We start from the raw sequence: 12,927 nt of genomic DNA on the forward strand, positions 1-12,927 counted from the left end.
GCAGAGCAGGCTGCAGGAGGCAGTGGGTGGTGTCACTCACTGCCTGGTGACACACAGAGCTGCCCTCTACTGCAGGGGCACCTGTAGGTAGGCAGTTGTGCCGAGGAGACTCTTGCTGTGGCTGGGAGGGGGCCTCTTCCACCTGGAGAGGGAAAATGGGCCTTGGAAAGAGTAATTCAGGAAGCATACCAAATGTGTGTTCCATCTAGTGAGCTGGGAAAAAAGCTGTCAACAACCCCAAAAACAGTATAGTTCATTAACATCTATCAGTACTTACTACGTGCCAAACACGCTTCTAAATGCCTTGCCTTCATTCATCCATTTCATCCTTGCCACAACCCTAAAAGGAAACACCAATGTGATCATTATCCCCACTTTGCAACTAAGTAAACTGAGGCAGAGAGAAGTTAAGCAGGCAGTGAGAGTCCACACTTGCAGAAGATGCAAGGGAGGGCTTCTTGGGAGAAGAAGCACAAAAAGACCAGTTGCTCAAGAAAAACAACATCCATAGGGCCGGGGATCTAGCTCAGTGGTTTCGCAGCCTGCTTTGCAAGTGCAAGGGCCTGAGTTCAATCCCCGGTACCAAAACAAACAAACAAACAAACAAACATCCATCATTTGTACAGCATTTTCATTTTCTTTTCTTTCTTTTTTTTTTTTTTAGCATTTTCATTTTCAAAGCTCTTTCCTAAGCAACCTGTAAAGTTAGCTGAGCAAACACCAGCATAACTATTTTCAGAGGAGGGAAATGAGGCTCAGAGAGGCTAAGGAACTTGACTATGGTCACACAGCCAATAAGTTACAGAGCTGGGATTAGAATCCAGGCCTTCTGCCTGCCCTCTTGGTGCTCAGTGCACTGTGCCCAGACTGGGGAGAAGAGGAAGGGGAGACACCCAGATGAGGGGTCCTCCATGGAGGTCCTTGCCCCAAAGGACAGGTCTCCTGGGTATCCAGGCCCTTTCTTGGTCAAGGACTGGCGAAACAACCTGATCTCCTACAGCCGTCGCTGGACAGTTTAGCTCATGAGTCCCGTGAGGTGTGTAAAGAACAGTAGGGACAGGAAGTCAAGTTCAAAGTCGGGTCTGCCTGCCACCATCTCCCCAGCCAGCTGGAGGGGTTTCAGCGCCTATAAATTACACCTTCGGCTGCTCCTGGGGAGCCCAAGTGTTCCCGGCCGGCTGCAAGCTCAGCACACCCTCATGCCAGTGGCACAGCTGAGTCAGGCTCATCTTCCAGTCCCCCACACACCCTGGGAGGGTGCCTGCTGCTGAGCCACAGCACAGCTGGCCGAGGTCCCCAACCCCAGTGCCACCGTTCAATGGAAAAGACCACGGACCCAGGAGCAAGTGATGTGAATGCTTACACACTCTGGTCTAAAAAGGCATTCTGCAGCAGTACTGCCAACTACACGATGCATCCAGCAAGGACATGCATCTTTGGATGACCTACATGAGAGGCCCCCAAAGGTCCTCAAGCTCACACAGCTACATGGGGGCAGAGTCAGAGTCCCAGGTCTGTTCTCTGAGACCAACTGTGCTGGCCAAATCCCCTCCCTGGAGAGGGACCTCTAACCCAGCACCTCTCCAGGGTGGACATTCAGTCCTGAGCCTTGTTCCAGGGTGATCAACTAAGGAAGGACCACACCTGGTCCTGCCAGGCTGCAGAGGGGCAGGGAAGGTGGGCCACAGGGAATCAAGCCCCGACTCTACTGCCTATCAGCTGTGGGACCCTGGGCAGCCCCTGGTCTCCTCGAGCCTGTAACTGGGTATGAGGACAGAACAGATGTCCACCTTCCTCTAAGGAAAAGCCAAAGCACACAGGCAACCTGGCTATCAAGATGCAAGGGTTTAATGGCTAGCCCAACCCCACCATCTGAGACACAACCCAAACAGCTTCCCCGCTGCTGGCCTGCCCGTTCCATCATCTCCCCCGGGCTGCAGCTGGTCAGCTCTAACAACTCAGGGCCACCTTCCTGTCATACCTTCTCATCCCTGTGCCCAGAATGAGTACCTCCTCCCCAGGGCATTAGCAGCTCTCTGTAGCTCACCCCTCGAAATTGTACACAGTGGGCTGATCATTTCCCATGGGTCCTTTTCCCCCTGCTCTGGACTGAACTTCTTAAGAGGAAAGAGCCATATATGGAATCCCAGAGCTGTGATTAAGTCCACTGGCTTGAGGTCAGGCAGCTTTGAGCTTAAATCCAATTTGCATCCTATACAAAACATGTGGCTCTATCCAAGTTTCTTAACCTCTCTGAGCCTCTGCTTCCTCACCTGCAAAATGAAGGTTTTAAGACCTCCTTGCTTGGTCTGCTATGAAGAGCCAATGAAGTAATGTGTCTATTACAAACACAGTAAGTGTGTCATTAAAGATGGGTGCCACTTCCCTGGTTATCTGGGATGTGCAGGCCCTGCCCACCCCCAGCACAGCCTGGCACAGGTGTTCAGTGCATGCTGTTCACGGTGGACCCATATGCCAGGTGGACACATTGTCGGTATCATCAGCATTATCACGGATGTCTCCAAAACATCTGTCCCACCTGGTTCCCACACCTGTGGAGGGCCTGGGCTGCCCTGGAGAGGGAGGAGAGGAGATGAGGCCAGAGAAGCACTTGCAGGGAAAAGAAAATCCTCCAAAGGCGTCAAGACCTCAGGGCCCCTGCCGACAGCCCCAGAAGTCCTGGGCGGCCCTGCCTTCCCTCCTTATACACTCTACCCCAGAGCCCGAGGCTCTGAGGCTCCTGGCCCCTCCCTCCAAACTCCAAGACCCAGGTTCGAAGCCCTCAACCCAGAAGGCTGCTCCTCTTCCCAGGGCCACATGTGAACAATGGGCAGTGCCCATGCATTTGGTCTGTACTGGCCTGGCCTGTGAGGTCAGAGCGGGCTGTAGGCAGGAACAGAGGTAACTCACCAGGGTTACCTCTGGTTGGGGAACCTGAGCAGGTTCCCCAACCTCGGCCTCAGTTTCTCCACCTGTGAAGTGGAACTGTTTGACCAGAACAGTGGTCATCAAATTGTCCTGCCTGAGGCCCTCCCAGGATCCTTCAGGTGAGGGCAAGAGCAAAACCAGGGGTGCAGGATGTTAAGTCCCGACTCTCCTTGACCTTAACTTTCACAGAACACAAGTGCTCTCCCTCAGCGTTTACTGCCATGCGTATTTCTCCTGTGCTGCCATCTCTGTGTCCCTCACCACAAGGTCACCTCCTTAGGGCAGTGACTGCCTGTTTCATTCCATCCCCGTACCCAGAACATGGGTCAACACAGACCAGGCACCCGGTAAAGTATTTGCTGAATGAATCAATGAGTGTATGTGACTACAGCTGCAAATATGTGAGACTTCTGAGTGAGATAACATTTACCCAAACAGTTCCATGGGTGAAAAAGAAAAAGGATATCAGTGGGAAAGCTGGTGAGATTTGAATAAAGTATCATTGCCAACCCTGTGTCAATGTTATTTTCCTGGTTTCCATAATTGTGGAAGGTGTTAACATCAAGACCATCTGGGTGAGAGGAACTCCTCCTACTGTTCTTATGACTTTTCTAAAATTACTATTTTTTAAAATTATTTCAAAATAAAAAAGTCTTAAAAGTAAACATAAAATTCTAGACCAGTGCTCCCTCAAGTGTGGGGAGGGACCATGGGTGATACCTGACATGATCTTGGGGCCGTGTAAAATTTGTTTTAATTTGTTTGTTTTTTTTTTTACCAGCGATTTAACTTGGGTCCTTGCGCTTGAGCAGCAGGTGGCGAAACCACTGAGCTAAATCCCTGGCCAAACTTTTTTTTAATTTTAAAAGTGATGGACTTAGGGCTGGGGATATAACTTAGTGGTAGAGCACTTGCCTAGTGTGTTCAAGACCCTAGGTTCAATCCCCGGCACCACAAAAAAAAAAGTGATGCATTTGTCATAATTGTGTTATGAAGCCCAGGCAGGCAGCATCCACACCCTGGGGCTGTGTGTCTACTTGGCGGTCTGCATCCCGTCTCCCTTCCTGCTGTTGGGGCCCCTCCCCTTGGGTGCAACTGGCGGGGCTGAGAGTCACCAAATCTCACCCACTGCAGCCAGAGCACAATAGAACACTGCAGTCTGGGCCATGAGTGATGAAATTCATGGTGACAGCAGCAACCGCCTGGCCAGATTGTGTGGCCCTAGTCCACCCTGGGTCCTTTGGGGGTTTTTTGTTTGTTTTGGGTTTTTAAAGTACATATTTGTAGTTCGCTGATTACACTCACGGTGGGAAGTTGGTACATGTGCATAACACATTTAATTCTTATTTTCATCCCTTTCCCCTCCCTCATATAAGAGAAACCATGCAATATTTAAGGTTGCATTTCTGATTTATTTCACCCAATATTATTATCTCAAGGTGCACTCATTTCCCTACAAATGACTCAAGTTTTCTTTATGGCAGAATAGTACTTCACTGCATGAAAATACCACTTATTTTTATCCATTCATCTACTGATGGACATATAGGCCACTTCTGAGATTTAGCTATTGTGAACTGTGCTGCTATAAACATGGGCATGCATGGATCACTGCAATATGTCTTTAACTCTTTCAGGAAGATATCTAGAAAGAGAATAGCTGGATTGGATGGAATTTCTATTTTTAGTTTTTTAAGGACTCTTCATATTTATTTTCTTTTCTTTCTTTTTTTCTTTCCTTCTTTCCTTTTATTTATTTATTTGTTTGGTTGGTTGGTTTTTTGAGACAGGGTCTCATTATGTAGTTCAGGTTGGCCTCAAATTTATGGTGATCCTCCTGCTTCAGCATTGTGAATGCTGGAATCACAGACCTGCATCACCACTCCTGGCTCCATACTGATTTTCATAGTAGGTACACTAGGATAATTCCCACCAACAATGTAGGGGTTCCTACAAAGGGTTCCTTTCCCTCCACAACCTCTCTAGCATTTATTATTTGATTTCTTGATGACAATAAGTAAGATGGAATCCCAGTTGTGTTTTAATCTGCATTTCTGTAATGCCCAGAGGTATTGAATATTTTTTCACGTATTTATTGGCAATTTATACTTCTTCTGAGAAGTGTGTCTATTCGTTTTAGCTGCCTATTTTTTGATTGAGCCTTTTATTTTGAGGGTCTAATTTTTTTTCAGTTCTTTATATATTCTAGATAGCAATCCTCTGAGGAACAGCCAGAAAAAATGGGTCTTTTGGTTGTTGTCAATTCTGAAAGCCCCCACAGACTTCTAATGGGATGGACAGCTGAGGTGGTTCCTCCAGTGGGCAACCAAGGAGCTGTCTGATACCTTACAGTTCCTTCTAAAAGTGTGTTTACTGGAGCTTAAAAGTAAGTGAGTCTAAATCACAGCTTAGCTTGTTAAGCACCTGCTCCAAGTCAAAACAGCCCTAACTCCTTTAAAATTGGCTCCCTTAATGTTCACACAAATCCACAGAGGCAAACTTAGAATCACTGTCCCTATTGTGCAGATAGGGAAACTGAGGCAGAACTGGGATTCACACATAGGCAGTGTGGGCCCCACCTCCATCTGTAAATCAGCTGACTCAGACAACAGTTATCAAATTGTCCTAGAAAAGCCCTCGGGTCTCTGAGGAGCCCTTGGGTGGGGACAGCGTGAAGTGAGGAATACAGGCTGTCACCCCCAGTCCCCTGCACCTCAGCCTCCTCCACCTTCTCCTCCATGCTGATTTCTGTATCTCTGTGCTCCTGTTACCCCAGGTCTCCCCACCTCTGTACAGTGGTCAGCAGCAGGACCAAACCATGAAGACAGCACACACCCTACTGTGGTAAGGCCCCGCTGACTCCGCACATCCACAGCCCTCTGACCCCGCTGTGCCTGCAGCTCTGCCACCAGCCCCTACTGAGGGGCTGCCCTGCTTCCACAAGCCTGTCTCACCTAGGTTAGACGAAGGAACATCTGGAGAAGAGAAAATCATCCTCACCCTGTGGTTCTGAATCTTATCCCAAGAGATAGTATTAAGGAGCCAAGAGGGAGGCCCAGGGAGGAGGAACAGCCTCTTCCAGGCACTGGGTGTCAGACAAGTCTGGAAAAGCCCGCACCCCTCCCAGCACCCCAAGTCCCACACTAAGGATCAGCTCCCCACACAGCCACTGCCACATCCCCCATCTCCCCATCTACCCACTCAGCGGGGTGCAGGCTCCTCCGTCTGCTGAGACCGCTGATGCGGGTCAGCCCACCTGAAAATTGCTCTCTCTGGGTCCAGACCAAACAGCTGGGCATTGATGGAGTTTGCAGAGAAATTAATCAGCACCAACTGGCAGCAGTGCCAGGCACTGCCTGGGCCCAATCCATCCTAATGAATCCCGAGCTCTCACCTTAATGGCTCCTGACAAGACTAATTTACTCATGTAGGCGATTAGCATGGGCATTATCACTTTAATTGTGGCTCAAGATACTTTGGGGGTGCTGGGGGGTTCTGCCTGGGGAAGTCAACGCCATGTGCTCCAACCTCAGTCACAAAGAGAGGGACAGGGAGCCAAGGGGAGGGGAATCAGCAAGACGTGACACTATGCATTCATTCATTCACTCATCCATTTGCTCATTCACCAAGTGTCTGCTGAGACCCCTTTGTGTGGGGCACTGTGCTTGGTACAGAGCACACGAGGCTTGGGCTGCCAGCTATGCAGTGGAGATAATCCACCCATCTAGGGGGTCATGGAGAGCCCATGGGGGTCATTCATCAAAAGTCCTTAACAGAGGCCCAGTCAGTAAACCGTGGCTAATGCTACCACTCCACAATGCTATACCACACATAAATACTAAAGTGATCATTAATTGTAATGTCGATATTTAATAAATTAATATGTAAAGATTAATAGTCCAGCAGGGAGCTACACACAAATAACCAGACTTTCACAGCACTCTCACAGCCGTGATAACGAAGCTGGGGTGGAGAGGACAGGGAGGCTGGGGGCCTCACAGGGCAGATGACAGACCAACAGCACCTGGAAAGTGAGCAGGAATCTGCCAGGTGGGAAGGGAGAGGGCACCTGGGCCAAAGGGATTCCCAGGCAGAGGACCGGGCTGAGGCAGAGTGGGGAGCTGGGGAGCTGAGTGGGTCAGTGCGGCTGGACAGCAGGGCGTCTTAGGAAGCAGGGGGTGACAGGCCGTGTGACAGTTTCATTCCTTCCTGTGGGCACTTGGGAGGCTTCTGGCGGGCAGTGTTTAAAACTAGGATGGGGGACACCACCCCCTCCAGTTCCTGCAGCCTGAGGGTGGAAGCCAAAGTGGATGGCTCCATGGCCTCTAGGATGATGCCACAGGAGCTCCTGGGTCAGCATGGCAGCTCCAAGCCGGGCTTCACGCTGCTGCTTCCTGCTGGTCCCCAGGGCCAGCCAGTCCTCAGTGCCCCAAGAGTCCCCAACAAATATGCCATAGACACCTCCAAAGGGTAGCTGGGATGTTTAAAACATGACCATGGCACAGGCCTTGCCATTCACACGCACAGGCACGTACAACATCTGTGCCATCTGGGGAAAGCGCTCTCCTGGGCCCACTTTCCGGCAGCCATCCCCACTGTCACCAACACCTGCCTCCTCATAGCCCCCAGCAAGGGAAGTGCATGCCCAAGGTCCCAGGAAGGATGGAAGGTGGTGCCTGGGAGGATTCCCACCCATAGACTCCAGGCTTTCCCCAAAGCACCCCAAGTTCCAGGCACAAGACAGCTGCAGAGCTGGGCCCTGGAGACATAGAGGTGGCCCAGTCCCCCAAGAAGCTTTTATAGTCCAAGGGGGGAGACAGAGGAGCAACTAACAACCACAACTGGCACTCAGGGTGACCAGGCTCTGGACAGAGCAAAGGCAGCAGCCCTTGGCACCTTCCTGGAGAGACACAGGAAGTTACGCAGAGGCAGTGGCATCTGGACCTACACAGCTCCGTGACTGCCAAGGCTGGAAGGAAGGAACTTGGTCTTCACCCCTAAGGAGCCCGTGTGGCTGCTGTGGAGGGAGTGAGGGGTTCAGAGGGAAGGAGGTGGAGTCGGAGAGGTGGCCAGGATGGCTGCCAACAGCTGGGTGGCATTGAAGAAGGCTGGCTTTTAACCTGAGGTGGGGGGACTTGAGAAGATCTGGGGAGCAGGCCCTGGCTCAGGGGGAGCAGGCCCCTTTCCCACCGGGAGGAGAAAGGGAGACACAGGGAGACCAGTGAGACCCCGGGGAGCTGCTGGGACAACCCAGGCTCAGGCCGTGGTGGTAGGAGAGAAAGACATAGTGAGAAGTAAAAAGGTTCGGAATCTTTTTTTCCCTGATACTGGAGATTGAACCCAGGGCCTTCGCACTGAGCTATATGCTCAGCGCTTTTTAAATTTTTTTTTATTTGTAGGCATTAACTACATTGCCCAGACTGGACTCAAACTTGCAATCCTCCTGCCTCCGCCTCCCAGAATGCTGGGATTATAGATGTGTGGCATCATGCCTGCTATTCCAGAACTTTTCTGACGAAGAACTAAGATTTCCTGACGGACTGGATGTGAGGCAAGAGAGAAAGAGGAGTCAGGGCTGATCCTGAGCTTAGGACCTGAGGAACCAGTAGAATGGAGTGACAGATGGCCCAGCCTCAGGCAAAGCAGGGGTTAAGGGAAGCAGGTTCAGCTTCACCGTGGGAGGTCAAGGATTTCCGTTTAGCTTCCAGGTGGAAATGCTGAGCAGAGAGATGCTACAGGAGTCTGGAGTCTCTGAGGCAGGGCGTGTAACCCCGAGTTGTCACGGGCCCAGTAGTGTCTCATGTACGAGGCCAGGTCCTGTGGGAGTGGAGGTGGGGGAGGAGCAGAAGCTGAGTCCTGAGCCATTGATGTCAGATGCGGAGCAGTTGTGGGGGAACCCCCAGTCACCATGGAGAAGACGGTCCCCGGAAGGTCACAGGAGTGGGAATTAAGATTGGATTTAGCAACATGGTGATGGTGATCCTGCCAGGACAATACTGGCAGAGTGGTTGGAAACAGACTCAGGCAATCAGGAGACAGCAGCCCCGCAGCCCTGTCCCTCATGCTACAGCTGCCCCGTGGCCATTCGAAGCTGACAGCCAGGGCCACGGCATGAGTGACGCCACAGGCCGACCAGGCTTGGGTCAGTGACCTGCCTTCCTGCCCTGCACCCAGCCAGGCTGTGTTGCCAAAGACCCTCTACATCTGGAGCAGGACGCACGGCTGAGGGGTCTGTCTGGGGAGGTGGGGCGACAGTAACAGACTGAGGGAGGCAGAGCTGCTCAATGACTTCATTTGGCTTCTGTCTTCTTTGGGAGGAGATGGTGTTCAAAGAGAACACTGTACAGAAGGAGCCAGAGATAGGCAAGGAGATAGCAAGGGAAGTGCAGCCTCGGGGAGGGATTTTGGGTGGCCACGCTCTGCCCTCCATTCCCCTCCCAGCCATGGGCCACAGCTGCAAAGTGAGGCAAGAGCATGAGAGGCTGGAAAGGTTCAGAAGGCTGGGGCGGGTGGCAGTGCTGCCTCTAACCCCAGACTGCACATTCACAGCACTGGAACCAAAGCCTCCCTCCAAGTCTTAACGGGAAATTTTAAAATGAATTAATACATAAAAACACTTGGGACACCGCCTTAAGCATTCAATAAATGCAACTTACAATAATATATATCATATATCATGTATATTATATTATTATTATTATTATTATTATTCCACAAGGCTCCAGCAGTTGGAATCAGACCTAATGATAGGCAATCCAGGGAAGCAGATTTTGTATTAATGTTAGGAAGAATGTTTTATTCCTGGAACTCTCACAGCACGGCCCTATAAGACCAGAAGTCCCACCACCAGGTACCCAAGCAGAAGCGGGCGACCAGGCCTGCAGCTGGCAGCCGGGTCTGCCCACAGCTCTGACCTCTCTCCCTGCAGCAACAACACCACACTCCAGGTGTGAGGCTCGAGGGGAAGATCCCAGACCCATTTTGCAGACTGGAAGCCTGAAGTTCTGAGAGTAAATGGTCAGTAAGCGCCAAGCCTCAAAGTCACATCTGTAGGCCACCCCCCTCTACAGCCAAAGCGCCAGTCCTTGACAAGCACTCTCAGCCGTCACCCTCAGCCTGGCCACTGCTGTCAGAGCCCTGCACCCACACAACCTGCCCCATCCTCACGTGCACTGAACAGCCCAGGGCCACGTGGCTGCCAGCACCCACCGTGTCTCACCTGAGGACCAGGAAACACCAGGGCTGCCCAAGGCACAGCCCACTGGGCCCATCTTTTCAATGCCCTCTCACTGGCAGGCTGGGGAAATAGAAATCCAGAGAGGTGCAGCACTGTGCCCAAGGTCACACAGCAAGAAACAGAAATTGCACTACTGATTTTCTGGCCAAAGCTGCCCCCATCCTGATATAAAAGAAAAGGAAGAGACCAGGAGGGCGCTGGGCCGGCTCAGTGCTCACCCACCACCAGGAGACAGCACCGTTTTTCAGCTCCCTGAGGCCCCTCTCACTCCTACAGCCCCCTGGAGCCAGGACCAGTCCCCACAGCACTGGACAGATGCCCCTGCTGTGCCTGCCAAGTGCTGCCTTCATGGGGCTCAAGTCCTGGGCATTGCTTCTGGAGGCCAATCAATGCTGATGTTTGCAAAAGACAGTCAAGAGCCAGAGCCCAAGGTAATGGGAGCAGGGCCTGCTGGGGGCTCCCCAGTGAGTGTCCAGCCCAGTACTTGCTGAGATCAGCATCTGCCAAGCCAGACGCACCCACCCTCTACCACAGGCCTCTGAGGACACCACACTCTGGGCTGAGTGCAGCCATGCAGGGTCACAGCTTGGGGGACACAGCCAGCACTGCCCACTTAAGAGAGGCCTTTGCTCTCCCAGCCAGCACCAGGGCCAGTTAGTGGGTGGCCACATGTCTGCCTCTGATGCCCACCTGCCCCAGGACAGGCACTCCATCCCGAGATTCTCTTACAGGAAGAAGTGACACAGGACACAGACAAAAGCCAGCCCACAAAACACTGTGAAGCTAAGGTAGGGGACCCTTTCAGGACCCAACCCCAAAGCTCTTCCTCCTTCTGCCCCTGCTCTGTTCGCAGAAACACAACTCCTCTTCCCCCCATCCCCTGGGGGGACTTTAGACACCGGGCTCGGTCCCTCTTCCTCAGGACCCTGACCTCTTTATCCATCTGTCTACTGCTTCTGTGTCTACAGCACCCAGGCCTGGCAGACGGGCACCCATGTATACCTAATGAACTGATGGAAGAGCCAAGAGTTGCTAACTGTTCTTTCACTTCCCTGTACTCATGTACTGGGCGTCCATCCTGCTCTCCCTGAGCCAGCCCCATGCCAGGTCTGGGTGAGGGTACAAGCCACGTAGAAAGAACACAGCCATGTCACAAATGCAGGAGCCCACAAACATCCCTGACCCAACCCAGAGGGGAACAAGGAGTTCAGCAGGTCCCCAAGAGCTTTACAGGTACACTTCCCAGCCCAGAAGGGTGGCTATGCCTTCAGGAGATCATTCCTAATCACTCAGATCCCCAAACTCCAGCCCCAAAACTCATCCTTCCAACCCTGGTCTGTCACCAGAGGAGTAGCCACTGTCCAGATGCTCTGTCCCTAGAAATAAGGCCCTTCTGGGACATAGGGACAAGCCCCACACCACATACCAGACAGACACATACCTACTGTGTCCTACCCCCCTGCAAAACATTCTCCCCCAGAAAGTGTGCCGGAGGCTGCCCACGGGCCCCCACAAACAGTAGGGAAGAGTCGGTCTGTTAGGGCTCCCCATGTTGGCAGAGATCTTTGAAGAAGGGTGTGTCCACTCTGCCACACACCTACATTTGGTTTTACATGAAAGAATACTCAACACTTGGCAAATAACTTAGCAGCCCTCCTCTCTCCAAGGCCCCCTGCCTCACTTTCAAGTATAACAATGCTCCAAAAAGACGTTACATGCTGACCTGATTTATGCAGGCTGTGGGTCACAGGCCCTGTCCTTGTACCCACAGAGCAGGCAGACCTGACTGTAAGAAGCCCCAGGCGACAGGCACCTTCACTAAAATGACATCAACGCAAATGAGAAGATAGGAAAGGATGCGGATGTAGGTGAGGGGCATTTTCAGGGGCGCTGCTTGCCCATCAGTAGCTCTAGGATGGGTTCCTACCATCCAACCTATTTCTGATGACAAAACCAGGCATACTGAATGCAGAAAACTGAGTCATCACAGAAAAGTAGAAAGGACCACAAAACAAACTCTACAGGAGCCACCATCTTCAAACATCCACAAGGCCTTGGTGCGGGAGACGAATGTGCAATTCTATAGGACAGAACTAGTGTCAGAAGTGAAAAAGGAGCATCGTGGGCTTCATGTGATTAGCCCTTGCTGTTTACAATGCCCTCTGTTGGCTGGGCCACCACCGGAAGTGCTGAGCGCCCCAGCCCTGGAGACATCCGGGCAGCAGCCAGACAAGCACCATGCAAATGTTTCCAGTAACAGATGGAAGATGGTCTCAACATCTATGAGGCCCTTCTCTTGTAGGACAGGTCATCCCACACCCTGAGCCCCCCACCAACCCATGGGCCAACTCACCCACAGGCGTGTCCTCGCTGATCAGCAGGTATGTGTCAAAGAAGTGGTTGATGAAGAAGGGCAGCCGGTTGACCTGGCCTGGAAGTCAGAAGACAAGGGTCAGCCAAGGCCCCCATGCCAGCTTCGTGCATTCTCTAAGGTGACACAGTCAGGGCTGCGTCCAGTGCCATGGTCAACTTCCCAGGACCCTGAAGGTCGCCGCCTGCCTTGAGGTAAATGGGAACAGGTGGCTCAGTCAGCCAGGCCACAGCCACAGGTGACTACGGCACCCGGCCACACTGAGAGGTACTCTAAGCATAAACTACACAGAGGAGTTTGAAGACTGTGCAAAAAAAGAAATCCTCGTTAAATACCTCATTAATCTTTCATATTGATTACACATTAAGATGATACTATTTGGGACACATCC

The 12,927-nt window shown here is 51.9% G+C and overlaps 1 protein-coding gene across 8 annotated transcripts in view; it reads right to left on the bottom strand.

The window, feature by feature from the left end:
- The window catches only part of Cdh23 (cadherin related 23), a 369,425-nt gene that overhangs the window by 316,162 nt on the left and 40,336 nt on the right, over positions 1 to 12,927 (bottom strand). For all 8 annotated transcript variants that reach the window (XR_015440528.1, XR_015440529.1, XM_087185444.1 and 5 more), the window contains exon 3: positions 12,519 to 12,596. Coding sequence is in view for 6 of the 8 variants with exons in the window: in XM_087185444.1 (XP_087041570.1) it covers positions 12,519 to 12,596 (78 nt within the window). In the remaining 2 variants the exon portion in view is untranslated. The remainder of the gene's footprint in view (positions 1 to 12,518; positions 12,597 to 12,927) is intronic.

This window comes from Heterocephalus glaber, unplaced genomic scaffold (genome assembly GCF_053883595.1).
Source record: "Heterocephalus glaber isolate CG9 unplaced genomic scaffold, H.glaber_assembly_v1.0 deba00001497, whole genome shotgun sequence".
Lineage (NCBI taxonomy): Eukaryota > Metazoa > Chordata > Mammalia > Rodentia > Bathyergidae > Heterocephalus > Heterocephalus glaber.